The following is a 27,444-nucleotide window of genomic DNA, read 5'->3' as shown; positions in this document are numbered from 1 at the left end:
GGAACGGAACGTTTTTTGGCCGGAGAAAATACCGCAGCATGCTGCGCTTTTTGCTCCGGCCAAAAATCCGGAACACTTGCCGCAATGCCGGATCCGGAATTAATGCCCATTGAAAGGCATTGATCCGGATCCGGCCTTAAGCTAAAAGTCGTTTCGGCGCATTGCCGGAGCCGACATTTAGCTTTTTCTGAATGGTTACCATGGCTGCCGGGACGCTAAAGTCCTGGCAGCCATGGTAAAGTGTAGTGGGGAGCGGGGGAGCAGCATACTTACCGTCCGTGCGGCTCCTGGGGCGCTCCAGAGTGACGTCAGGGCGCCCCAAGCGCATGGATCATGTGATCGCATTGGACACGTCATCCATGCGCATGGGGCGCTCTGACGTCTTTCTGGAGCGCCCCGGGAGCCGCACGGACTGTAAGTATACCGCTCCCCCGCTCCTACTATGGCAACCAGGACTTTAATAGCGTCCTGGCTGCCATAGTAACACTGAAAGCATTTTGAAGACGGATCCGTCTTCAAATGCTTTCAGTTCACTTGCGTTTTTCCGGATCCGGAGTGTAATTCCGGCAAGTGGAGTACATGCCGGATCCGGACAACGCAAGTGTGAAAGAGGCCTTACCTGTTCTATGGCTCAAAGAATAAAAAAAAAACGAATGTTATATTTTTATGGACACTTTTGATTTTATTAAAATGTTAAAATTAGAAAAATTGCATTTACAAAACTGTTCAATTTTACAAAGATTCAGCTTTGCTTTTTTCCACATGGGGTAAGGTAAAGATGAACGCTAACCAAAAATGAGGAGAGTTTGGTTGGTAAATATAAAAGTGCATCGTCATAGACTTACAGGTACTTGTTGCCAAGTCTACTAGTAACTTCAAGAGCTCTCACAGTCCTAACAGGTGCACCTCCTAAGTTGGTTGTGTTGGACCAGACTGATGACCTATTCCTAGGATGCACCATGAACGCACGATGGGTGCGCATCCCACCACTGGGACGCCCACTTGGTGGAGGTCCCAGCAGTCAAACCCACGAGGTTCACATAGGGATGGCCTGCATATACAAGGGTCCTTGCTCTGGCAAAACCAGTTTAACACTGCTACTGTCTGAAGCACATGCATGAGAAGGTTGCATGAGAGGGGCATTGGCAATTGCCTGCCTAATGTGAAGAGGAGGAACTGTGGCTACGCCATTCAACAAATCCACCTCAGCCCTCAATATTCACATTATTATTTTTATACTTTTGGGTGGAATAACCCTTTTAAAAAGAAATAAATAAAATAAAAATTAAATAGTAGAAATCACTGTTCCATGTCATTTTCATTTTGCAGAGTCTTCATCGCGAGTCCCCAAAGGCTCATACTAGAGAAGAAGGGGCCGTCAGCCCCTCTGTATCCATTAGAAGAGGCCCGGTTATTCAAAGGTTCACTACAGTTATTGTCCAAAGTGACTAAAGAGGAGCGGATCATGGATATGTCCGAGTGTAAACTCTCTTCCGTGACCGCCACCTCCACCTCTGTAAACGTATAAGCGCTGGCCGATTCTGCTAAGTGAGGCTTTGGCATCTTGGTGCACTCTGCATTTCTCTTCTCCTGGGCTGTAAGTTCCTCCTGCTCAATCACAGTCTGCAACTTACAATACGAGTTGCTATCGCTCCCCTCGTAGTCGTCCTGTGCGCTTTCCACTGAATGTCCTTGCTCTTGCATGAAAGCAGCTGGAATGTCAGGAGTTAATGAATCTGAATTCTGAGACTTTCCTGAGGACTCCAGGGTGTTTGGGAACTCTTCAGGGGTCATCTGCCCATCGTCTGTAGGCTTGCAGTGCATATTTTGATGCCGTCTGAGGACAGCGGGGCGAGAGAAACTTTTGTTACACACATCACAGGTGTATGGCTTCTCCCCAGTGTGGGACCTCACGTGTCTGCGCAGATCTCCAGAGCCCGCAAACTTTTTCCCTGGTGAAAAATGGGCACGGCTTTATCAGACAGTGAACATTATTTCTGCTGCTCAATGAAGTGATGGCAGATAAGCTCGCCTACTGAATGTCCAGCTACATACAATACCGTTCCTGCATCCATACTGACTTCTCTTACAGGACGCCTTTATAATATTCTTTTTAAAGTGGCTATCCCATGGAAAGTATCTACCACCTATCCACAGAGGGTCCTGGAGTCGCCCCTCAGAATGGAGCAGTAGTGCACATGTTGGTCCACCGCTGGAATGATGAAGCACCGTAAGTCAGTCCCATAGGAGAGCATCGAGTGGTGGACTGCCATGTGCACTACCGCTCCACGCAGAGAGGGCTCTCCAGACCCTCTGTTCTTATCATCACAAAACTCCTTTAAGGGGGTTTTGCAGGACTTACCTATTGATGACTTATCTGTAGAATAGGTCATCAAATATCGGATCGGCGGGGGTCACATAAATAAGAAGAGTGCTGCAGTAAGCAGACATGACCAGTGGACGAGGCTGTTCCGGTACCACAGCTGATTACGGGGGTTCCACGAGTCTGACCCTCAGCAATCTGAAATTGATGACCTATCCTGAGGACAGGTCATCAACAGTTAAGTCCTGGAAAACCCATTTTCAAGGTTGTCTAACAACCACTGATGCAATTATTCGGTAACCACAACCTCGTGGACCATACCGGTACAGGAAGATCTTACTGCTTGCCGTACAATACATTATGCACTGCCTTGTGTTGGGTCTTCCAACGGAGGCAATAGGAAGAAAAGAGGGTTGCACCTGAACATTCACTAAGAGAAGAAGAGTGAAGGCAGTGAGGGGTATTTATCAAGGCTGGCGTACCCATACACTAATCTTGACCTCCCTGCACTGGTGTGAAATGTGCCTAATGTATTAAGAGGCAGATTTCTGCCCTGCTGTGTGCCAGATACTGAAGTCTACGCCAACTACAGTCTGGCACAGACTTCAGCTACAACTTTTTGGTGAGAGTTATAGTTAAAAGGGTTTTTCTCACTTCAGTAAGTGGTATTTATCATGTAGAGAAAGTTAATACAAGTCACTTACTAATGTATTGTTATTATCCAAATTGCTTCCTTTGCTGTCTAGATTAATTTTTCCATCACATTATACACTGCTCGTTTCCATGGTTACAGACCACCCTCAAATCCATCAGTGGTGGTCGTCCTTGCACACTATAGGAATAAGAGTCAGCCTCTCTGGTGGCCGGGACCATTGGAGCTCACATAGGCCGGTGCTTTTACCTATATTGTGCAAGCACAGCCACTGATGCTGGATTGAAGGGTGGTCTGTAACTATGGAAACGAGCAGTGTATAATGTGATGGAAAAATGAATCAAGCCAGCAAAGGAAGCAATATGGACAATCACAATACATTAGTAAGTGCCTTGTATTAACTTTCTCTACATGATAAATGCCACTTACTGAAGTGAGACAACCCCTATTAATGTGGCGGGTGGAGCAAAGCCCCCCTCCCCACATCGTGTGCGCCATCATTTGCTACCTTTTTTTTACATCAAAATAATGGCAAAAAGTGTGAAATATCCCAGAGTAGGTTTTGAAGGGGTAAGGGTCACTTCATATCTACGTTGAACGCTCAGAGCCTCACTTGCAGATCCCATCATATCGGACAAGAGAAATAACATGCATGCTGCGCTATTTTCCCCATCAAAATGATGTACACCTCATCAGAACGTGACTGATCCCCATTATAAGTCAACCGTGATGGATCCAGTGCTGCCTCACGAAACCCATTTTTGCAAACCGAAATTGCAGGTATGAAGTGCCGGCACTGAGATCCCAGAGTTGCCATCTGTCCTGAATTTGCCAGGACTGTCTCTGATTTTCACAGACAGTCCAGGCAAATTAGGGCTGTCCCAGATTGAAAATGGGTGGTTGTTCCCTAGTGGGGACAGGGCACCCCCAGGGACGGGGCTTAAATGCCCTGATTTTACCATAAGGATAATGAGGCTCCTGTATCCCTCTTACAATAATTCTCTATTGAAGTCTATGAAGAATAAAGGTACCGTCAAGGGGAAGGATCTGGATGTCTTAGTAGCTCCCACGGACTGGTCAACAGGCCTAGGTCTATCAGGTCCACTATATCTCTACTCTGCCCTCTAGTGGGAGTTCTGTAGTTTTGCACCACCATCAAAAATCAATGTTCCTTACCACAGGTCAGGCAGCTGTATGGCCTCTCCCCAGTGTGCCGAACCCTGTGCTTTATCAGCTTCCGGGGCATGTTGAACGACTTTCCGCAGTCGTCGCAGGTGTAGAATTTGTCAGCGGCATGAGTCTTCTCATGCTCCTTCAAGTTGCTGACGTTGCTAAAACCTGGTAGAAATAGACTGCACTCTCAGGACTTGTCTTTCATGTAGAACTATTGTCTTACAAATCTTTCGTTAATTTACCTCGACCGCAGATGTCACACAAGTGAGGCTTCTCTCCCGTGTGAATGACAATGTGGCGCTGGACGTCCCCAGAAACGGCAAACCTAGAACCAGGGAGAGATATGTAATATATATAGTACTGTGCAAGCCCATATGGAAAATCAAGGTTCAGTGTGACCACCCTCTGCCTTGAAGATTGCCTCGCTTCCCCTAGCCTCTTGGAGAACGTGCAGATTTCATCAGTCTCACTTCTGCAGATAATCCAAAGGGTCGCTGCCTGCACCACAAGTAATGTAAGTAAGTGGGGTCACGACCACAGTTCAGACCTGCCATGACACAACAAATCCAAACCTGCTGGTAGGGACGGGCGATTTTTTTCCAACCCCATGGATGATTTTAATATTGGTTTTCTTATTTTTCTTAATTAAACTGAAAAAATACCAAGACACAATTAAATAAAGTATTCTGTTTTAACCATATATTACTACAATAACTGTATGTAACTTCACAGTTACGTACACAGTTTCTGTGTGAAATCAGTTGTCCTGATCTGAAGTTGTGCGTCGCCATCAGTTAGGTGTGTAATCCTTTATTTTTAAGGAAAAAATAAAGTCCTGCAAGTCTGGCACTTTTTGTCCATGAAAAAAAAAAAAAAGAAGCAGATCATGGCAACGAATTTCATACAGTAGGTGTGAACTTGACATCAGTGAAACTGCATGCAGCTGTGATACGCGGTTTTTGGTGTAGTTTATCAATTTTACAGGTGAAATACTTTTACTTAAAGGGGTTCTCCAGGCTTTTAATATTGATGATCTATCCTCAGGATAGGTCATCAATATCAGATCGGCGGGGGTCCGACACCAGGCCGATCAGCTGTAGTGTGCAAGTGCCGTCTCCCATCTCTCTTCCTGTTCACTTCTGCTATGTCTATGGCAAAGCAGCAGTGAGCAGGAAGAGAGACGGGAGATGGCACGTGCACACTACACGCACCTGCCCTTCATACAGCTGAGCGGTGGACCCTCCAATCTGATATTGATAACCTATTCTGAGGATAGGTCATCCATATTGAAAGCCTGGAAAACCCCTTTAATGTTTCACCTGTAAAATAAAATAAAAAAGACGCATAAAAACCAGAATCCACACCAACATCCGTGTTAGATTCCAGGCAGGTGAACAGACGCTTACAAGGCTTTCCAAGCTAATTGGTGCGACCCCTGTAGTGTCCTCCATGGACATGGTGTCTCTGTCTTCTTCTGTCAAGTCATTTGATATGTTCGATGTCTGGGAAAGCTGGGTGATGGCTATCTTGGCTGCTATTACATGGGCTACCACCTAGACTATTACTATATATCTAGGCAGGTAAGCCGATCAAAAGTCTGGAAAAGCTGGGTAACCATGCAGAGTCAGCCATATTGTTTTTCACCCAGCTTTCCCAGGCTGACATAAGACTTTGTTCACATACCTGCCCCAGAGTTTAACTGTAAAGTGAAGCAGAGGGTTTGGAACTCTGTATCCGGAAAGCGGATTCAACCCAGGACCCCAAGCGACGAAAGACATCAACCTGAGCCACCAGGCCTCCCATCTGATAGTGGCCATAACAGGTATGCTTTATACCCTGGCTGACTGGGTTTGCTGGGACTTGTAGTCCTCCAGACAGTGAAATGGCAAACTCATGTCACCCCCATAACCTACCCACAAATGAAAGTCGTACATTGGCATCCATGATAATCCATGTTCCTAGTGCACCCCTTGTGTCCCCATCCAGTGCATTCTGGGAGTCTGGTCCCCGTGGGGACTTTTCACATGTAAGGATATGGTGGTAACCCTTCTGTTTACTTCTTTTTCTCACCGGTGGTTGGACTGACGTTGTCTAGAACCAGTTCCCACTGAGGCGGGTGTGCTCTTGGCCCCTTCCCCTCTTACATCAGGGGACCTCAGGTGGCAGAGTCCTCAATTCACTATTCGCAACCTACTATTTTAAACTTTGCCTTTAACTTTACTTTTACAGGCAAGAGGCGCAGCGGGGCGGGCCAGGCAAGTGACATGGTGGAGCCATTGTGAAAATAGATTTGATGATTCTGTAAAAAAAACTGTATACCCAGAGGCCTCAAAGGCAAATTAATCAAATTAATTCGCCGAGCCCTACCTGCTGGATTTCTTGAGGTTGCCATGTTGCAGAGACTTTCAGGCTGCAACGTGACCCCATTTACTTTCATTAGTTGCAATGCCGGCAGCGTTACATTGCAAACTTTGGCCGTGCCCTAGTCTCAGTGATAACATAATAGCAGGTTTCTAATGGCTGTGCAAATATTACAGGGGTATACACATATACAATGAATGTGCATTTCACAACAGTCTATACCAAAATCAGAGGATAGGAAAAGAAATGCACATAGGACGTGAACATACCTCTTCCCACAAATCTCACATATATAAGGCTTTTCACCAGAGTGCCGTCGCAGGTGAGTCTGAAGGTTTCCAGCCTGAAAGGAAGGGAAAAAGCCATCAGCCAGAGAAGTGACATTATGGCAAAGGGACACACTCCCCCTGGTGGATAGGGAGTGCATTACTCTGAGTTGTTGGAATTGAAACTTCCTATGTGTCAATGTAATGATGATAGATCTAAGTGATTACAATATTGGAGAAAAGGATGAGTTTTATTGGGGAGAACTGTACAGTCGTGGCCAAAAGTTTTGAGAATTACAGAAATATTGGGAATTGGAAAAGTTTTTCTTCAAGTTTTTATAATAGCAATTTGCATATACTCCAGAATATTATGAAGAGTGATCAGATGAATTGCATAGTCCTTCTTTACCATGAAAATTAACTTAATCCCAAAAAAAACTTTCCACTGCATTTCATTGCTGTCATTAAAGGACCTGCTGAGATCATTTCAGTAATCGTCTTGTTAACTCAGGTGAGAATGTTGACGAGCACAAGGCTGGAGATCATTATGTCAGGCTGATTGGGTTAAAATGGCAGACTTGACATGTTAAAAGGAGGGTGATGCTTGAAATCATTGTTCTTCCATTGTTAACCATGGTGACCTGCAAAGAAACACGTGCAGCCATCATTGCGTTGCATAAAAATGGCTTCACAGGCAAGGATATTGTGGCTACTAAGATTGCACCTCAATCAATAATTTATAGGATCATCAATAACTTCAAGGAAAGAGGTTCAATTCTTGTTAAGAAGGCTTCAGGGCGTCCAAGAAAGTCCAGCAAGTGCCAGGATCGTCTCCTAAAGAGGATTCAGCTGCGGGATCGGAGTGCCACCAATGCAGAGCTTGCTCAGGAATGGCAGCAGGCAGGTGTGAGCGCATCTGCACGCACAGTGAGGCGAAGACTTTTGGAAGATGGCCTGGTGTCAAGAAGGGCAGCAAAGAAGCCACTTCTCTCCAAAAAAAACATCAGGGACAGATTGATCTTCTGCAGAAAGTATGGTGAATGGACTGCTGAGGACTGGGGCAAAGTCATATTCTCCGATGAAGCCTCTTTCCGATTGTTTGGGGCATCTGGAAAAAGGCTTGTCCGGAGAAGAAAAGGTGAGCGCTACCATCAGTCCTGTGTCATGCCAACAGTAAAGCATCCTGAGACCATTCATGTGTGGGGTTGCTTCTCATCCAAGGGAGTGGGCTCACTCACAATTTTGCCCCAAAACACAGCCATGAATAAAGAATGGTACCAAAACACCCTCCAACAGCAACTTCTTCCAACAATCCAACAACAGTTTGGTGAAGAACAATGCATTTTCCAGCACGATGGAGCACCGTGCCATAAGGCAAAAGTGATAACTAAGTGGCTCAGGGACCAAAACGTTGACATTTTGGGTCCATGGCCTGGAAACTCCCCAGATCTTAATCCCATTGAGAACTTGTGGTCAATCCTCAAGAGGCGGGTGGACAAACAAAAACCCACTAATTCTGACAAACTCCAAGAAGTGATTATGAATGAATGGGTTGCTATCAGTCAGGAATTGGCCCAGAAGTTGATTGAGAGCATGCCCAGTCGAATTGCAGAGGTCCTGAAAAAGAAGGGCCAACACTGCAAATACTGACTCTTTGCATAAATGTCATGTAATTGTCGATAAAAGCCTTTGAAACGTATGAAGTGCGTGTAATTATATTTCACTACATCACAGAAACAACTGAAACAAAGATCTAAAAGCAGTTTAGCAGCAAACTTTGTGAAAACTAATATTTGTGTCATTCTCAAAACTTTTGGCCACGAGTGTACAACTGAAAGGAGGCTCTAGGACCCTGTTGGGCCTCCTCTAGCCAGACATACGGTACAACATGGAGGCATACAGGTTCTGTATGGTATCCTGTGGGTCATTTGCCCCACAGCAAATGCAGGATTGTAGTGCTCACCACGAGGTCTCAATACTCAAACCCGACTGTTGTCTGATCCCAACAGAACCTGGATTCACAACTAAAGACAATACGGTTCTAGTCTGTAGCAGTCCAGGTCTCTCTCACAGCCCCACTGCAGACGAAGGCGATGGTCACTAGCTATCAATGGCGGGACATGTAAGGGTGCAGTGACACCAAATTCCCTTCTGCTAAACTTCTGACGGGGGTGTGTAATGAAGGTGCCGCCTGTGTCTGGATGGTGGACAACAAAACTGGGGGACCTGCTTGTGCTTGTCAGCACATCAAACAATCCTCTCTACTGGTGGTCTGTCTGGGCCATCTGGAGCCTATATGCCATGTTTGCATGCTCCCAACTCTTCCTAACGGCGAGGTCAGGACGACACTCCAATGATGCCCCCTCTCAAAATCTGTCAACTGGGATAAATTTCTTTGCGTGCGTTGTAGAGTCTAGCAGCTAAAGTTCTCTTACAACAGGCACTCTACACAAAAGTAGCCTCTGAGAGCCTTTTTATAGGGCTGCAGGGAAGCACTTTTATGCCCTCTTGTGGCGAGCTCCAGGGTCTAATTGGACCTCACCTGTAATCATTTACATATCTGCCTGAGACATAATTGCATGATGAGCAACCTGGGTGCGTTATACATCACACACTTATTGACAAAAAATAACAGTAAAAAAGAAGGGCAGAACATACGCCGAGATGCAAAAGGCCTCTGAAAAATGAGAGCTTGGCCGGTTGTAGTGGGCAACTGTTCCACCTTTCTCTTGCACTGGTCTGAACGTAGCCATACACATACAGTCCTGATCAAAAGTTTAAGACCACTTGAAAAATGGCAAAAAATCATATTTAGCATGGCTGGATCTTAACAAGGTTCCAAGTAGAGTTTCAACATGCAACAAGAAGACATGGGAGTGAGACAACATTTTTTGAGCATTCAATTTAATGAAAACAACGAATAAACTGAAACAGGCTGTTTTTCACCTGATCAAAAGTTTAGGACCACACCTCCAAAAAAAAACTAAACCCCCCCAAAACAGAAATCCAACTTCCAAACATGAACTCAGTAATGAGTAGCTCTGCCGTTATTGTTTATCACTTCCAAAATTTGTTTCGGCATGCTTGATGCAAGTGTTTCCATGAGGTGAGTGGGAACATTTCTCCAAGTGTTCCCACTCACCTGGAACTGTTGTCCATTTTTGTAAACTTCCCTTGCCATCCATCCCCAAAGGTTCTCAATTGGATTTAGATCAGGGGAACACGCAGGATGGGCCAAAAGAGTGATGTTATTCTCCTGGAAGAAGTCCCTTGTCCTGCGGGCATTGTGTACTGTAGCGTTGTCCTGTTGAAAAACCCAGTCGTTACCACACAGACGAGGGCCCTCAGTCATGAGGAATGCTCTCTGCAACATCTGGACATGGCCAGCGGCCGTTTGACGCCCCTGCACTTCCTGAAGCTCCATTGTTCCACTGAAGGAAAAAGCACCCCAGACCATTATGGCGCCCCCTCCACTGTGGCGCGTAGAAAACATCTCAGGTGGGATCTGCTTGTCATGCCAGTAACGTTGGAAACCATCAGGACCATCAAGTTTACATTTTTTCTCATCAGAGAATAAAACTTTCTTCCACCTTTGAATGTCCCATGTTTGGTGCTCTCTTGCAAAGTCCAAACGAGCAGTTCTGTGGCTTTCAAGGAGACGAGGTCTTTGAAGATGTTTTTTGTTTTTCAAGCCCTTCAGTCTCAGATGCCATCTGATGGTTATGGGGCTGCAGTCAGCACCAGTAAGGGCCTTAATTTGGGTCGAGGATCGTCCAGTATCTTGACGGACAGCCAATTGGATCCTCCGGCTCAGTGCTGAGGAAATTTTTTTGGGTCTTCCACTTGACTTTTTGGTTACATAACCCTCAGGATCATTTAAGAAATTCCAAATGACTGTCTTACTGCGTCCCACCTCAGCAGCGATGGCGCGCTGTGAGAGACCCTGCTTATGCAGTTCAACAACCCGACCACGTTCAAAAAGGGAGAGTTTTTTTGCCTTTGCCATCACAACGTGTGACTACCTGACAGAAAATGACAATGAATCCACATCTTTGCACAGATTTGGCCTTTTAAAAGGCATGTGGTCCTAAACTTTGGATCAGCTGAAAAACAGCCTGTTTCAGTTTATTTGTTGTTTTCATTAAATTGAATGCTCAAAAAATGTTTTGTCTCACTCCCATTTCTTCTTGTTGCATGTTGAAGCTCTACTTGGAACCTTGTTAAGATCCAACAATGTAAAATATGATTTTCTGCCATTTTTCAAGTGGTCTTAAACTTTTGATCAGGACTGTAGTAAGAGGATACAAGAGTAATGTTGGATGAACCCACTGATTTTGGTGGGGCCGTTTTACCTATCCTATGTGTATGAGGGTGTGCTGGATCTCCCCTGACCAATTATGTGGAGGGAAAGAAAGACTGGACATCCTGAATTTCAATAGGCCCAATCCTTTGTTCTCAAGGGATATAAGCCGCCGCCAGAGCTCTCCCTACTGAGAACTTGTACATGTGAATGGTGGAGGAACAGCTCTCAGCTGAATGAGGGTCCCACCAACAGCTCCCGAAGGTGCACACCCAGCTTTACTCACTCCAGCCTCCAGTCACCCCAGGGAAAAATACAGGTACTTCTCTTCATGTCATCACCCCCTATATGTTTTTTGTTAGTTTTGTTTTTGTTACTAAAGGAGTGGGAAGTTCTACATCTAACTATACAGTATGCGACTAATCAAACCCTCCGGTGACTCCATACGTCTACAGATATCATTATAATTAATATATGAAGATATATACTGTATATATAATACATACACATATATTACTGTCAAAACCTAGAGTTCTGAACTATTGGGTAAATCCATGTGAATGCCTTACCTGCGAGAAGTGCTTCCCACAAAGGATACATTTAAATGGCTTCTCGCCTATAAAGAAACAGGTAAATAATGAGATGCTCCCTGCGATGGAAAGAAAAAGTCTCTTCTTGTGACGACAGATGGATTTGGCTTTTAACTTGTGTGTGCGGTAATGCAGGTCATCCCCATTTTCTTCTATGGAGTTGAGCTGCAATACCAGACAAAGCCCAGGGACAAAGCGGCCATGTTTTTCTAGCCCTTGACAACCCTTATAATGCTCAAATATTAACCCCTTCGATCCCGGAGGTTTTTTTCGTTTTTGTGTGTTCCCGAAGCCATAACTTTTTAAAAATTTTTCCTAAGGCCACATGCACACGACCGTTGTTTTGGTCCTCATCCGAGCCGGCTTGGATGCGGAGCCATTCACTTCAATCGGGCAGCAAAAGATGCAGACAGCACTCCGTATGCTGTCCGCAAAAAAATATAACCTGTCCTATTCTTGTCCGTTTTGCGGACAAGAATAGGCAGTTATATTAATGGCTGTCCGTGCCGTTCCACAAATTGCGGAACGCACATGGATGCTATCCGTGTTTTGCCGATCCGCAATTTGCGGACCGCAAAACACACAACGGTCGTGTGCGTGTAGCCTAAGGCTTGTTTTTTTGCGGGACAAGTTGTACTTTCTAATGCCACCATTTAATATGGCATACAATGTAGTGGGAACCGGAAAAAAAAAATTCAAATGGGGTGGAATTGCAAAAAAAACAAAAAATATGAAATTCCGCCACCGTTTTGACTCTACAGTGTTCCCTATGCTGCAAAAGCGACCTGTGCCCTTCATTCTCTGGGTCAGTATGATTACAATGATATCACGTATGTATAGGTTTTTTTGTGTGTTAATGAAAAAAATAATAAAAACTTAAAAATATTTTTTTTTTCACAATGCCATATTCTGACCACCATAATTTTTTTATAGTTATTTCTACTGAGCTGTGTTGGGACTCATTTATTGCGGGACGATCTGTAGCATTTATTGATACCATTTTGAAGTGTGTGTGACTTTTTGATTACATTGTATTACATTTTTTGGGTAAGTGAAGCGATGAGAAAATTGCAAATTGGCCATTCGCCATATGGGATCATTTATTTTTTTAAATATAGTACTGGCATTTTTGGATGTGGTGATGCCCATTATGTTTATGTTTTTTATCGTTTATGTATTTTTTTATTTTAGGGAAAGCGGGGTGATTTAAATTTTTTGATTTTCTGCTAAGAGGCTACAACATGCACTAGTCAGATTTAATTTAGCTTACACTATAGTTCTATAGAACTAAAGTATAAGCTGAATTTGCTGTTACCCTATGTTGGACTGCCAGCTGCAGGCCAACATAGGAACTGCAGTTCTAATATGCTGGGTCACAAGAAAGACTCAGCGCATTAGCTCAAAGGACCAGCTTCCCGGATAGCCACACGGAGGAGCCAGTCTTAACCTGGAAGTGCGCGCTTCCTGGTTTTTCGCTATTTAGATGCCGTGGTTGCGCTTTACCACAGCATTTAAAGGGTTAAATGACTGCTATTACATTATTGCCGGTCGCAGACATTAGCCACTGACCTCTGCTGTTTGAAACCGCAGAGACTCACTGGCTATGGAGCCTGCTGTACGCGCAAGTGGGCGCCATGTTTACAGGGGTTGTCTGATATAGTTAAAAAACTCGCACAAGCACCACATTAACTAAAAAGGGTTTTCTGAGATTGGCGGGGGTTCCGGGTGTTAGACCCCCAATAATCAGATACTGATGACCTATACTGAGGATAGGTCGTCAGTATTAACCCTTTCAGCAACAGTTTTGATTTTACGGCAAAATTGACCAGTGACCTCCATTCTCAGGGTCGGTGCGATTACGGCGATAGCACATAAGTATAGTTTTTCTTGCGTTTTCATACTGGGAAAAAAAATATTTAAAGCTTGAAAAAAATGTTTTTCTTTTTGTTGCCATAAAGAAACTTTTTTGTAGTTATGTGTATGAAGCTGTGTGAGGGCTAAATTTTTGCGGGGCGATCTGTACTTTTCATTGATACCATTTTGGGGTGTGCACGACTTTTTGATAATTTTTATTCAATTCTGTGAAAGAAGAAACGATCCAAAAATGGCGAATCGGCCATTTTGGCTTTTTTTCCATTCCACCATTTGGACAAAATATTTTTATACTTTGATAGTACAGGCATTTTCGCATGCGGCGATGCCCATGATGTGTAATTTTTGATATTTTACATATTTTTATTTACATATTGGGGAAAGGGAGGTGATTAGAATTTTTATTTTTCTATTTTTAAAAACTTTTTTTTTTCCCCACACTTTTTTATAGTCCCCATAGGGAGCTATAACAAGCAGCCATTAGATTGCTTCTCTCATACACTCCAATGCATTAGTATTGAAGTGTATGAGACATGTACTGTATTCCTACTGAGTTCCATAGGAACTAATGTGCAGCAGCTTCAGGTCATTCCGGAGGGGGGAGCCAAAGTCTCCGTTTTTTAGCGCATCCAGATGCCATGGTCACATTTGACCACGGCATCTGAAAGGTTAAATGGCCGTATCCTGCATTGCCGCTGGTCGTGGACATTAGCGCGGGTGTCCGCTGTACAATACCGCAGGCACCTGGCGGCTATGGTGCTCGTGAGCGGGCAGCATGTTTAAAGTCACATCTTTACATGTACAGCGCTGGTCAGGAAGGGGGTAAAATCTCGGAAAACCCCTTTAAAATAAAAAACAAGTTATATTCATTCCCTTTCCCAGCTCCGTTCTCTGTGGCGCCAGTCCACGGTATACGCCATGTGACCACTGCAGCCAATCACTGACCTCAGCGGTCTTGTGCCATATACCTGCACGTCAACACTGATGCCTTGTATACAAACAGCAAGAGGAGGACCGGAGCAGCAGTGCAGAGAATGGCAGAGGAGGAACAAAGGAGTATAGGATATTTTTATTTTTTTATTTTAAGGTATTAAAGGCTATGGACAACTGCGGGAATTGTTTTATGATTAGATTTGACACATTTTGGGCTAAAAATCAGTTTTTCAATTGTTCTATTAAAAATGTTCAGCTGTTTCAGAGATACAAGAGTTTAAAAAAAATCCAGTCTATTTGCAAGCTGTCACTTAGTTTTTTTTTAATCCCATCTTCTGACGGCTCATGTGTAGCTCTTATTTGGGATCTCCTGACCCATATTCTTATCCGTATAATGAAAGTTTATGAGGTCAGAAGATCAGAGAAAAGAGCTACACGAGCCCTCAGATGCTTGTGGCGTGAATACAGAAAAATGCATTTTTCGGCATGGTTTTATTTTGGGCGTGTCAATAAGGGGGCGATCTAAGCAACCATTACCTCACTATACCTGTATGAGAACGTTTGTGCAGCTCGAGATTACTGGGGTGTTTGAACCTCTTCCCGCACACATCACAAGAGCAATGTTTAATGACAGGAGCGCTCTGATCTTCCAGGTTCGGACTCTCTGCTCTCTCCACCTCAATACTTTGTTCCAATGTGTCGGGCATTTCTCCATCTGCTTCTTTTTCTAAAAAGTTTTTCTCCGTGCTCTCCAACTCCACACTGGGAAAGGCAGTCTCTTCTACAGCTTTGGGCAAGACTCCCATGGGTTCAGAAGACTCTTCAGCCGCCTTCTGAGACCTGAGAAAGTTTAACTTCTTTAAATGAATAGCTTTCTTAAGACGCATCTCCTGAGGGAACTGTAACGGAGACGTCTCTGGATCCTGGGAGGTAACAAAGGTTTGCGAGAACGCAGGTAAGGGTTCGAGTGGTAGGGAGTCGGATGGGGCCAAGATGGATTCTGAGTTATTCAGGGTCCATGACTGAGGCTCGGTGCTGGGCTCTGTACAGACACTGGACGTCAGCTGTTCCGCTGCCTTGTCTGCCGTCTCTTTGTAAAACAGTTTACTGTAAAAATCCCGTAATTTATAAGGCTGCCCAAACTGCTTCAAGGAGGCAGGCGTGCTCTTGGGTGCATCGCTAGGAGGTGCGTTCCCTTTGTCAGCCGGGGGTTGTCTCTCATCTGCTATGGGCTCCTCTAGCAACGACGTGTTGAGATGGTCATTGGAAATGGGATGATTAAATGTGGTATAAGTGGCCTGGAGAGGCAGAGAACTGCCGCATGGCATGGAAGAGACCGGATCAACGTTCGTGGTCAGTTTTAAGAAGCTGTAACACATGTTTAAGACGTTTTGTACCTGAAGACATTGAGCAATGTCCAACATAACCTGTATGTTATCATTGTTCAGGTCCAGGTGAGACGTGTACATGAAGTCCAAAATCTGACCTATGCCGCCAATGTTCTTGATGTCCAGATGAAAGACGTCATTCTTCTGGTTGGAAGCATTCTGGAAGAGAGACCTGAGGAGAGGCTAAGAATGAGAATTTACAGTTCTGCTGTAAAGACATAACTTAAAGGGCATCTGTCAGCAGTTTTGTACCTATGACACTGGCTGACCTGTTACATGTGCACTTGGCAGCTGAAGACATCTGTGTTGGTCCCACGTTCATATGTGCCCGCACTGCTGAGAAAATTAATTTTTAATATATGCAAATGAGCCTCTAGGAGCAACGGGGGCGTTACCGTTACACCTAGAGGCTGTGCTCTCTCTGCAACTGCTGCACTCTCTCCGGTTTGACAGGACCAGACAGTGTAAACATCATCATACCTGGTCCTGTCAAAGTGCAGAGGGTGCGGCAGTTGCAGAGAGAGCACAGCCTCTAGGTGTAATGGTAACGCCCCAGTTGCTCCTAGAGGCTCATTTGCATATATTAAACCTTCATTTTTCTCAGCAATGCGGGCACATATGTACATGGGGCCAACACGGATGTCTTCAGCTGCCAAGCGCACATGTAACAGGTCAGCCAGTGTCATAGGTACAAAACTGCTGACAGATGTCCTTTAAAGCTGTATGTGAGGATTCATTTTTGTTTCTACCACTTCTAGCTTCGATTCAGCTTCCCGGGCACGTCCCAGAGAGTACTAGCTAATAGTACGAAGGTGGGGGATAGGAAAAAACAGCAATACTGCGACTAAATTTCGGGGGTGGGGGGGGTCCCCACTGGTCAGCTGTTCTGCAGTAGCTCTGAACTACACGGCACCATCCACTGTGTAGCGGACAGAGCTGGTAACTGCGGTATTCACTTCAATGGGAGCAGCACTGAAGTAACCAGCTCCATCCACTACACAATGGAGGAAGCGGTCTAGTCCCAGCACCAGAGCAACCCCAAAATAGCTGATTAGGGCGAGTGCTTGGTGTACCCACCGATCAGATATTGATGGTCTATCGTGAGGATAAGCCATCAATAGTAAAATCCTGGACAACCCCTTTATGTAGGTCTCAAAGACTTCACAATCATCAGACTTTAATAACTTCTCCTGCAACCAATACCAAGCACTTGTGGTTTTTATGGTTCCTTAAAGGCTATGTACACTTTTGGAGGCAATTTTTTTTTTATGATTGCATTTTATTCATTTTTGGCTAAAAATCTTTTTTTCAATTGGCCTTTATTAAAAATATTGAGCCGTTCTGTCACAAAGGGTTAACTGTTTTTCTAACTGTCTGACTGGTACTTTCACTGTGTCCTGGTCATCTAATAACCCTCATCTCTAAATTACTAAGAGGTCATAAACACTTATTTAAGCCACATTCTTATCAGTAAGATAACAACTGAGCTATAATAAGTGTGTAAGAGGTCATAGAACAGAGATAAGGAGCCGTCAGCTGAGCTGCCTGACGCAACAGAGTGAAAACAGACAGCAGGCTATTAGAGAATCTCAAGGCTGTACAGAGAAAAGGGTTCAACATTTTTAATAAAGACCAATTGAAAAATTAATCTTTAGCTCAAAATAAGTCAAATGCAATAATAAAAAAAATTGACCCCAAAAGGTGTACATAGCCTTTAACCACCTCAGGACCGCCGTACGCAGGATTGCGTCTTTGCGGCGGCCCTGCTCTTCTGGGTGGACGCGCCGGTGCGTCCTCTCGCGAGACGCGAGATTTCCTGTGAACGCGCGCACACAGGCGCGCGCGCTCACAGGAACGGAAGGTAAGAGAGTTGATCTCCAGCCTGCCAGCGGCGATCGTTCGCTGGCAGGCTGGAGATGTGTTTTTTTTTAACCCCTAACAGGTATATTAGACGCTGTTTTGATAACAGCGTCTAATATACCTGCTACCTGGTCCTCTGGTGGTCCCCTTTGTTTGGATCGACCACCAGAGGACACAGGTAGCTCAGTAAAGTCCCACCAAGCACCACTACACTACACTACACCCCCCCCCGTCACTTATTAACCCCTTATTAGCCCCTGATCACCCCATATAGACTCCCTGATCACCCCCCTGTCATTGATTACACCCCTGTCATTGATCAACCCCCTGTAAAGCTCCATTCAGATGTCCGCATGATTTTTACGGATCCACTGATGGATGGATCGGATCCGCAAAACGCATACGGGCGTCTGAATGAAGCCTTACAGGGGCGTGATCAATGACTGTGGTGATCACCCCATATAGACTCCCTGATCACCCCCCTGTCATTGATTACCCCCCTGTCATTGATCACCCCCCCCTGTCATTGATCACCCCCTGTAAAGCTCCATTCAGATGTCCGCATGATTTTTACGGATGCACTGATAGATGGATCGGATCCGCAAAATGCATCCGGACGTCTGAATGAAGCCTTACAGGGGCATGATCAATGACTGTGGTTATCACCCCATATAGACTCCCTGATCACCCCCCTGTCATTGATCACCCCCCTGTAAAGCTCCATTCAGATGTCCGCATGATTTTTACGGATGCACTGATAGATGGATCGGATCCGCAAAACGCATCCGGACGTCTGAATGAAGCCTTACAGGGGCGTGATCAATGACTGTGGTGATCACCCCATATAGACTCCCTGATCACCCCCCTGTCATTGATTACACCCCTGTCATTGATCACCCCCCTGTAAAGCTCCATTCAGACGTCCGCATGATTTTTACGGATCCACTGATAGATGGATCGGATCCGCAAAACGCATCCGGACGTCTGAATGAAGCCTTACAGGGGCATGATCAATGACTGTGGTGATCACCCCATATAGACTCCCTGATCACCCCCCTGTCATTGATTACCCCCCTGTAAAGCTCCATTCAGATGTCCGCATGATTTTTACGGATGCACTGATAGATGGATCGGATCCGCAAAACGCATCCGGACGTCTGAATGAAGCCTTACAGGGGCGTGATCAATGACTGTGGTGATCACCCCATATAGACTCCCTGATCACCCCCCTGTCATTGATTACACCCCTGTCATTGATCACCCCCCTGTAAAGCTCCATTCAGACGTCCGCATGATTTTTACGGATCCACTGATAGATGGATCGGATCCGCAAAACGCATCCGGACGTCTGAATGAAGCCTTACAGGGGCGTGATCAATGACTGTGGTGATCACCCCATATAGACTCCCTGATCACCCCCCTGTCATTGATTACACCCCTGTCATTGATCACCCCCCTGTAAAGCTCCATTCAGACGTCCGCATGATTTTTACGGATCCACTGATAGATGGATCGGATCCGCAAAACGCATCCGGACGTCTGAATGAAGCCTTACAGGGGCATGATCAATGACTGTGGTGATCACCCCATATAGACTCCCTGATCACCCCCCTGTCATTGATTACCCCCCTGTAAAGCTCCATTCAGATGTCCGCATGATTTTTACGGATGCACTGATAGATGGATCGGATCCGCAAAACGCATCCGGACGTCTGAATGAAGCCTTACAGGGGCGTGATCAATGACTGTGGTGATCACCCCATATAGACTCCCTGATCACCCCCCTGTCATTGATTACACCCCTGTCATTGATCACCCCCCTGTAAAGCTCCATTCAGACGTCCGCATGATTTTTACGGATCCACTGATAGATGGATCGGATCCGCAAAACGCATCCGGACGTCTGAATGAAGCCTTACAGGGGCATGATCAATGACTGTGGTGATCACCCCATATAGACTCCCTGATCACCCCCCTGTCATTGATCACCCCCCTGTCATTGATCACCCCTCTGTAAGGCTCCATTCAGACATTTTTTTGGCCCAAGTTAGCGGAATTTTTATTTATTTTTCTTACAAAGTCTCATATTCCACTAACTTGTGTCAAAAAATAAAATCTCACATGAACTCACCATACCCCTCACGGAATCCAAATGCGTAAAATTTTTTAGACATGTATATTCCAGACTTCTTCTCACGCTTTAGGGCCCCTAGAATGCCAGGGCAGTATAAATACGCCACATGTGACCCCATTTCGGAAAGAAGACACCCCCAGGTATTCCGTGAGGGGCATATTGAGTCCATGAAAGATTGAAATTTTTGTCCCAAGTTAGCGGAACGGGAGACTTTGTGAGAAAAAAATAAAAAATATCAATTTCCGCTAACTTGTGCCAAAAAAAAAAAATTTCTATGAACTCGCCATGCCCCTCATTGAATACCTTGGGGTGTCTTCTTTCCAAAATGGGGTCACATGTGGGGTATTTATACTGCCCTGGCATTCTAGGGGCCCCAAAGCGTGAGAAGAAGTCTGGTATCCAAATGTCTAAAAATGCCCTCATAAAATGAATGTGGGCCCCTTTGCGCATCTAGGCTGCAAAAAAGTGTCACACATGTGGTATCGCCGTACTCAGGAGAAGTTGGGGAATGTGTTTTGGGGTGTCATTTTACATATACCCATGCTGGGTGAGAGAAATATCTTGGTCAAATGCCAACTTTGTATAAAAAAATGGGAAAAGTTGTCTTTTGCCAAGATATTTCTCTCACCCAGCAAGGGTATATGTAAAATGACACCCCAAAACACATTCCCCAACTTCTCCTGAATACGGCGATACCACATGTGTGACACTTTTTTGCAGCCTAGGTGGGCAAAGGGGCCCATATTCCAAAGAGCACCTTTAGGATTTCACAGGTCATTTACCTACCTAACACACATTAGGGCCCCTGGAAAATGCCAGGGCAGTATAACTACCACACAAGTGACCCCATTTTGGAAAGAAGACACCCCAAGGTATTCCGTGAGGGGCATGGCGAGTTCCTAGAATTTTTTATTTTTTGTCACAAGTTAGTGGAAAATGCTGATTTTTTTTTTTTTTTTTTTTTTTTATACAAAGTCTCATATTCCACTAACTTGTGACAAAAAATAAAAACTTCCATGAACTCACTATGCCCATCAGCGAATACCTTGGGGTCTCTTCTTTCCAAAATGGGGTCACTTGTGGGGTAGTTATACTGCCCTGGCATTCTAGGGGCCCAAATGTGTGGTAAGGAGTTTGAAATCAAATTCTGTAAAAAATGACAAGTGAAATCCGAAAGGTGCTCTTTGGAATATGGGCCCCTTTGCCCACCTAGGCTGCAAAAAAGTGTCACACATCTGGTATCTCCGTACTCAGGAGAAGGTGGGGAATGTGTTTTGGGGTGTCATTTTATATATACCCATGCTGGGTGAGAGAAATATCTTGGCAAACGACAACTTTTCCCATTTTTTTATACAAAGTTGGCATTTGACCAAGATATTTATCTCACCCAGCATGGGTATATGTAAAAAGACACCCCAAAACACATTCCTCAACTTCTCCTGAATACAGAGATACCAGATGTGTGACACTTTTTTGCAGCCTAGGTGGGCAAAGGGGCCCATATGCCAAAGAGCACCTTTCGGATTTCACAGGTCAATTTTTACAGAATTTGATTTCAAACTCCTTACCACACATTTGGGCCCCTAGAATGCCAGGGCAGTATAACTACCCCACAAGTGACCCCATTTTGGAAAGAAGAGACCCCAAGGTATTCGCTGATGGGCATAGTGAGTTCATGGAAGTTTTTATTTTTTGTCACAAGTTAGTGGAATATGAGACTTTGTATGAAAAAAAAAAAAAAAAAAAAAATCATCATTTTCCACTAACTTGTGACAAAAAATAAAAAATTCTAGGAACTCGCCATGCCCCTCACGGAATACCTTGGGGTGTCTTCTTTCCAAAATGGGGTCACTTGTGGGGTAGTTATACTGCCCTGGCATTCTAGGGGCCCAAATGTGTGGTAAGGAGTTTGAAATCAAATTCAGTAAAAAATGACAAGTGAAATCCGAAAGGTGCTCTTTGGAATATGGGCCCCTTTGCCCACCTAGGCTGCAAAAAAGTGTCACACATCTGGTATCTCCGTACTCAGGAGAAGGTGGGGAATGTGTTTTGGGGTGTCATTTTATATATACCCATGCTGGGTGAGAGAAATATCTTGGCAAAAGACAACTTTTCCCATTTTTTTATACAAAGTTGTCATTTGACCAAGATATTTATCTCACCCAGCATGGGTATATGTAAAAAGACACCCCAAAACACATTCCTCAACTTCTCCTGAGTACGGGGATACCAGATGTGTGACACTTTTTTGCAGCCTAGGTGGGCAAAGGGGCCCATATTCCAAAGAGCACCTTTCGGATTTCACAGGTCATTTTTTACTGAATTTGATTTCAAACTCCTTACCACACATTTGGGCCCCTAGAATGCCAGGGCAGTATAACTACCCCACAAGTGACCCCATTTTGGAAAGAAGAGACCCCAAGGTATTCGCTGATGGGCATAGTGAGTTCATAGAACTTTTTATTTTTTGTCACAAGTTAGTGGAATATGAGACTTTGTAAGAAAAAAAAAAAAAAAAAAAAAAAATCATCATTTTCCGCTAACTTGTGACAAAAAATAAAAAGTTCTATGAACTCACTATGCCCATCAGCGAATACCTTAGGGTGTGTACTTTCAGAAATGGGGTCATTTGTGGGGTGTTTGTACTGTCTGGGCATTGTAGAACCTCAGGAAACATGACAGGTGCTCAGAAAGTCAGAGCTGCTGCAAAAAGCGGAAATTCACATTTTTGTACCATAGTTTGTAAACGCTATAACTTTTACCCAAACCATTTTTTTTCTACCCAAACATTTTTTTTTTTATCAAAGACATGTAGAACTATAAATTTAGAGCAAAATTTCTATATGGATGTCGTTTTTTTTTGCAAAATTTTACAACTGAAAGTGAAAAATGTCATTTTTTTGCAAAAAAAATCGTTAAATTTTGATTAATAACAAAAAAAGTAAAAATGTCAGCAGCAATGAAATACCACCAAATGAAAGCTCTATTAGTGAGAAGAAAAGGAGGTAAAATTCATTTGGGTGGTAAGTTGCATGACCGAGCAATAAACGGTGAAAGTAGTGTAGGTCAGAAGTGTAAAAAGTGGCCTGGTCTTTCAGGGTGTTTAAGCACTGGGGGCTGAGGTGGTTAAAGGGGCTTTCCAGTTTCATATACCCTATTAGCAAATTCTCAGGACATGAGAGTAGGAGAGAGACTTGCTCTGGAAGCTCTGTCCTGTCCAGCACTGCACAGAGAACCCATTGATATAATTGGACACCGTGTAAGGCCCCTTGCAGAAGAGCGTGTCCGGATTAGGTCCAGATGCGTTGCGAATGCGTTCAGTGAAAAATGCGCGATTTCACAGGCAAAGTCATTCAGTTTTGCCTGCGATTGCGTTAAGTTTTTATCACGCGGGTGCAATGCAGTTTTGCACGCGTGTGATAAAAAAAACTGAATGTATACAAACAGCATCTCTTAGCAACCATTCGTGAAAAACGCATCGCATCTGCACTTGCATCTGCAAAAAGAAAACAAAAACGCAGAATATAGAACATGCTGCGATTTTCACGCAACGCACAAGTGATGCGCGAAAACCAACGCACATGTACACAGCCCCATTGAAATGAACAAGTCCGGATTCCGCGCGGACGCAATGCGTTTGCATCACGCATTGCACCCGCGCGGAATACTCGCTCGTGTGAATGGGGCCTCATGCTTTATTTTCCTGTGGTGGCGCTGCAGGGAACTTAAACACTCGCCACCAGTTTTCATTAACAGATTACAGTTGGCTACTGGGGGTCCCTCCAGTGGAAAACTCTGTGATAAATCTTATTGTATAGGGACTCTACTGCCCAAGAGGAGAAGCCATTTCCATTCCTGGGAACTCCAACTGACTGCAGCAAAAAGCCCTGCAAGGCTTATATCTTACCGAAAGTACTGGCTGAAAGCAGCAAGCACGTTCTTATGGGCTTTGAAGCAGACGCCTTTCACCACCAGCATGCAGTCACACAGCAGCCCTTGGATACGTTGCTCGTGAAGCTGCTGTAGAAGGTGACAGCTGTGACTTGCCTTCGGGTCCATTCTTTATCAGCATTTCAATACCCTGGAATATAGAAAAGGCGTTAACGCCACAACATAAGAAATGGACGCCATCGCTAGTGTGACCCTTACCTCCAGAAAGTGACGTCAACAGTTTTACATCATGAGTTCAGACATGACATCAGTCACCGGCAGAAGCCATTGATCCAAAACCCTATGCGGAGTCTAGGGGACCTACCTGACCCTATAGGAGGCTAGTAGTGTCACGCCAGCCATGTACATGAAATAGGTGTCCACTGAACACCCCTCCCCCAACATTTTGGCATGTGCACCAGGAAAATTCCCGGCACACAAGCCGAACATGTCCTTAGGCCCCATGCACCCAGTGTATGCCAAAAGAATGTCCGTTAAGACTATGCTGGGCCGGTATGTAACGGTGTACCTTTTATACGCTGAAGGGTTCCACCTAAAACACTTGACACAAGTGTAAAATCAAGTGTGAACAGAGCCCAAAACCGCTGGCTGATCCACTCAATATCGGCGAGCATAGGTAAGTTATGAAACGTTATACAATTCTTCCCAGACCTCTGCTTGCTGTCAGTCAATGGGATCCTTCCTCATTTATTCCCAGGGGATACAAATCTGTCCGGGTCATGTGAAGGACTCGTTACACACAGCACCTCTGATGACTGCAAAGTAACCAGTCCTGCACCATCACATGACCAGGACCGATGGGGATGAACAAAGGTTCCCCGTGAATGACAGCAAGCAGAGATCTTGAAAACCATGGGGAATTGCTACCGAAAATATTTTAGAAAATTGTATGAGCTGTTAAACTAAAATTAACAATTTTCCATGCCCCTTTAAGAAACTTCCTAGGCTCAAAATTCGGAAACTAAACTGGAGGAACACTGATCCAAGGCCTGCGGGGGCGGAGCATGACACAAGGATTCTCTCTATAGTATTTTGAAATCTCAGTGTCAGGCTCCGCCCCCGCAGACTCTCCACCAAAGTCTTCTCCAACACAGTCTATCAGATTTCCCTGGCATGTTCCTCTAAACAGGCTCTGTTACCTCTCCTGACATGTCTGGTTTATTAAAGGGATGGTCCCATAAAGGGGGTCATTTATCAAACCGGTGTAAAGTAGAACTGGCTTAGTTGCCCATAGCAACCAATCAGATTCTTCCTTTAATTTTCTAAAGGAGCTGTCCAAAATGGGCAACTAAGCCAGTTCTACTTTACACCAGTTTGATAAGTGTCTGATCAGCAGGGGTATGACTGGTGGGGTCCCGACTATTCAAAAGAACGGGGCCCATGCCCTCCTGTTTGAACGGAGTGGCAGTCACAGCATGCCTCCCACTCCAATCAAATGGGGAGCATAGGATACCAGCGGCCATACCCCTGCCGATCAGACACTTCTCCCCTATCTTGTGGGCAGAAGATAAATTGCGTTAATGGGACAACCCCTTTAAATATTCCCTGTATAATAATTCTGGAGCATCTCTTCTTAGAGCGCTGTACAGTGACGTTCCGCTGTTATTACTCCTGGAAATTTCTGAATAAAGTATGTGTTCTTCATAGTGCTCTATGCCAGGCTTTACAATGGCCACGTCACAGGCACAGAGGGCCACTGTCCTCTATAATAACACAGTATGGAGACCTACGTATATATCCGAGCAGTCACCTGCTACACGAGGCTGGACCTGGGGAGAAATCGCATCCGGTGGTCACCGAGTACAGAGAAATAAGCGCTACTGTGCTAGAATGAAAGGGGAGAGCAAATGACCATAATCCGGTCACTAATGAGCAGTGTCAGCTAATGGCCACCTAGGAAATAACAGACGTCTACCAAAGACATCACCCACTGAGCAGAAACCGGTCCACAGCAGGAAGCAGTCAGTAAGGAGGTCACAGAGCAGGTCGGAAGGTATTGGGCAGACTGCCAGACAGCAGAGCTTCACCTCCGAGCTGGGGGAAGAATGTGGGGCACACAGCGTGGAAGTTGTCACCCTCATTCCCGTTACCCTGAATTCTATAATTGATTAGAGAACCCCTTAAAGGGCATCTGTCAGCAGTTTTGTACCTAGGACACTGGCTGACCTGTTACATGTGGACTTGGCAGCTGAAGGCATCTGTGTTGGTCCCATGTTCGTATGTGTCAGCATTACTGAGAAAAATGATATTTTAATATATGCAAATGAGCCTCTAGGAACAATGGGGGCGTTGTCATTACTCCTAGAGGCTCTGCTCTCTCTGCAACTGCACTTTGATTGACAGGGCCAAGCATTTTGACATTTTAACTGCCTGACCCTGTCAATCAAAGTGCAGAGGATGCAGCAGTTGCAGAGAGAGCAGAGCCTCTAGGTGTAATGGTAACGCCCCCGTTGCTCCTAGAGGCTCATTTGCATATATTCAAACATCATATTTCTCAGCAATGCGGACACATATGAACATGGGACCAACACAGATGTCTTCAGCTGCCAAGCGCACACGTAATAGGTCAGCCAGTGTCCTAGGTACAAAACTGCTGACAGATGCCCTTTAACTACAGGTCTGCAGATTACTGCGGTAGTCCGGCAGCTGATATAGGTGGGGTAGGACACATGGACGGCACAGAAGTGCTCAATATGGCCATGTATATTTGTTACATAACTCCACATTTATCTGAATTAGACCCCCTCAACTGGAAAAAGCAGAGAGCCATTGCAAAGGGCATAGACTGCAGGGGCTGGGGTGTTGTTACACTGTGTTTTGCAGTGTCAGCTGTCCATATGCACCAGGATAGCCTCTCGGGCATACTTCAAACATATCCATAGGTTCCCATTCACTCCACGGAGAGGTGCCTTTGGCTGCTGTACATCGGCATGGCTTTGTTCTGCTGTATGGAGTAGCAGAGTGTGCCGCACTACTCCACACAGCGTGGTATGCTGGCCCGTATTCTGAATCTGTGTGGTAGTTGTGTGATCGGTACTGTTGTCAGACACGCTTATGCTCAGGCGGGTAAGTACCTTTGGGTGCTCGCTCTGAGGGATTCCATGCCCGCCTAATATGACCCTCAGTACAGCGGAGGACATAATAAGACCTGGAAGCGACCACAGCACCGGTGATGATGGAACGGCACCCCCTGTCCATATGCCCCATTATGGAAGGGAGTCCCTCTATAATGCCAGTGAGCGTGTGCAGTCCAGGGGATCCATGTGACGCCCACATTCCTGGACCGACCCAAATTTACTAATTAGTAGTGATCTTTGAAGCTGTGACTCCCAGCCTGACCCATCCTCACATGATGCGGGCAGTACAGGGCCGCAGACCCGCGGTCAGGCAGGAACTCCCAGCATCAGAAATCACTAGGATACAATGAGTTCGGGTCAGCTGGGTGGCACCATCTCTTGGCGGTCGGTGTATCTCTGAATGGACGTTCTGGAACATCCATTCAGAGATGGCAGCTGCACGCTAATAGTGCAGCTGCCAAGCGGGTTGCCAGCTGTCAGTGACAGCAGGGCAACCCTTAGAGAAGACAGGGACAGTGCCCAGGTGTCCCTGCCTTCTAGATAGCTGTATACACAGCGCTCACC

The 27,444-nt window shown here is 45.2% G+C and overlaps 1 protein-coding gene across 2 annotated transcripts in view; it reads right to left on the bottom strand.

Annotated features, from left to right (window-relative positions):
• Nucleotides 1-673: 673 nt before the first annotated feature.
• The window catches only part of ZBTB49 (zinc finger and BTB domain containing 49), a 30,213-nt gene continuing 3,442 nt past the window's right edge, over nt 674-27,444 (bottom strand). Inside the window, exons 2-8 of one of the 2 annotated variants that reach the window (XM_040419105.1) lie at nt 23,760-23,933; nt 15,018-16,030; nt 11,645-11,691; nt 6,779-6,852; nt 4,391-4,473; nt 4,152-4,313; nt 674-1,952 (exon numbers count right to left, since the gene is read on the bottom strand). In XM_040419105.1, the coding sequence (XP_040275039.1) occupies nt 1,300-1,952; nt 4,152-4,313; nt 4,391-4,473; nt 6,779-6,852; nt 11,645-11,691; nt 15,018-16,030; nt 23,760-23,911 (2,184 nt within the window). In that variant the 5' untranslated portion in view covers nt 23,912-23,933 and the 3' untranslated portion in view covers nt 674-1,299. Of the gene's footprint in view, nt 1,953-4,151; nt 4,314-4,390; nt 4,474-6,778; nt 6,853-11,644; nt 11,692-15,017; nt 16,042-23,759; nt 23,934-27,444 lie in introns of those variants that run through there. The other variant, XM_040419106.1, reaches the window with a different exon arrangement.

This window comes from Bufo bufo, chromosome 2 (assembly GCF_905171765.1).
Source record: "Bufo bufo chromosome 2, aBufBuf1.1, whole genome shotgun sequence".
NCBI classification, from domain to species: domain Eukaryota; kingdom Metazoa; phylum Chordata; class Amphibia; order Anura; family Bufonidae; genus Bufo; species Bufo bufo.
The sequence above is the reverse complement of the archived record's forward strand: the minus strand, read 5'-3'. Positions and strand labels throughout refer to the sequence as shown.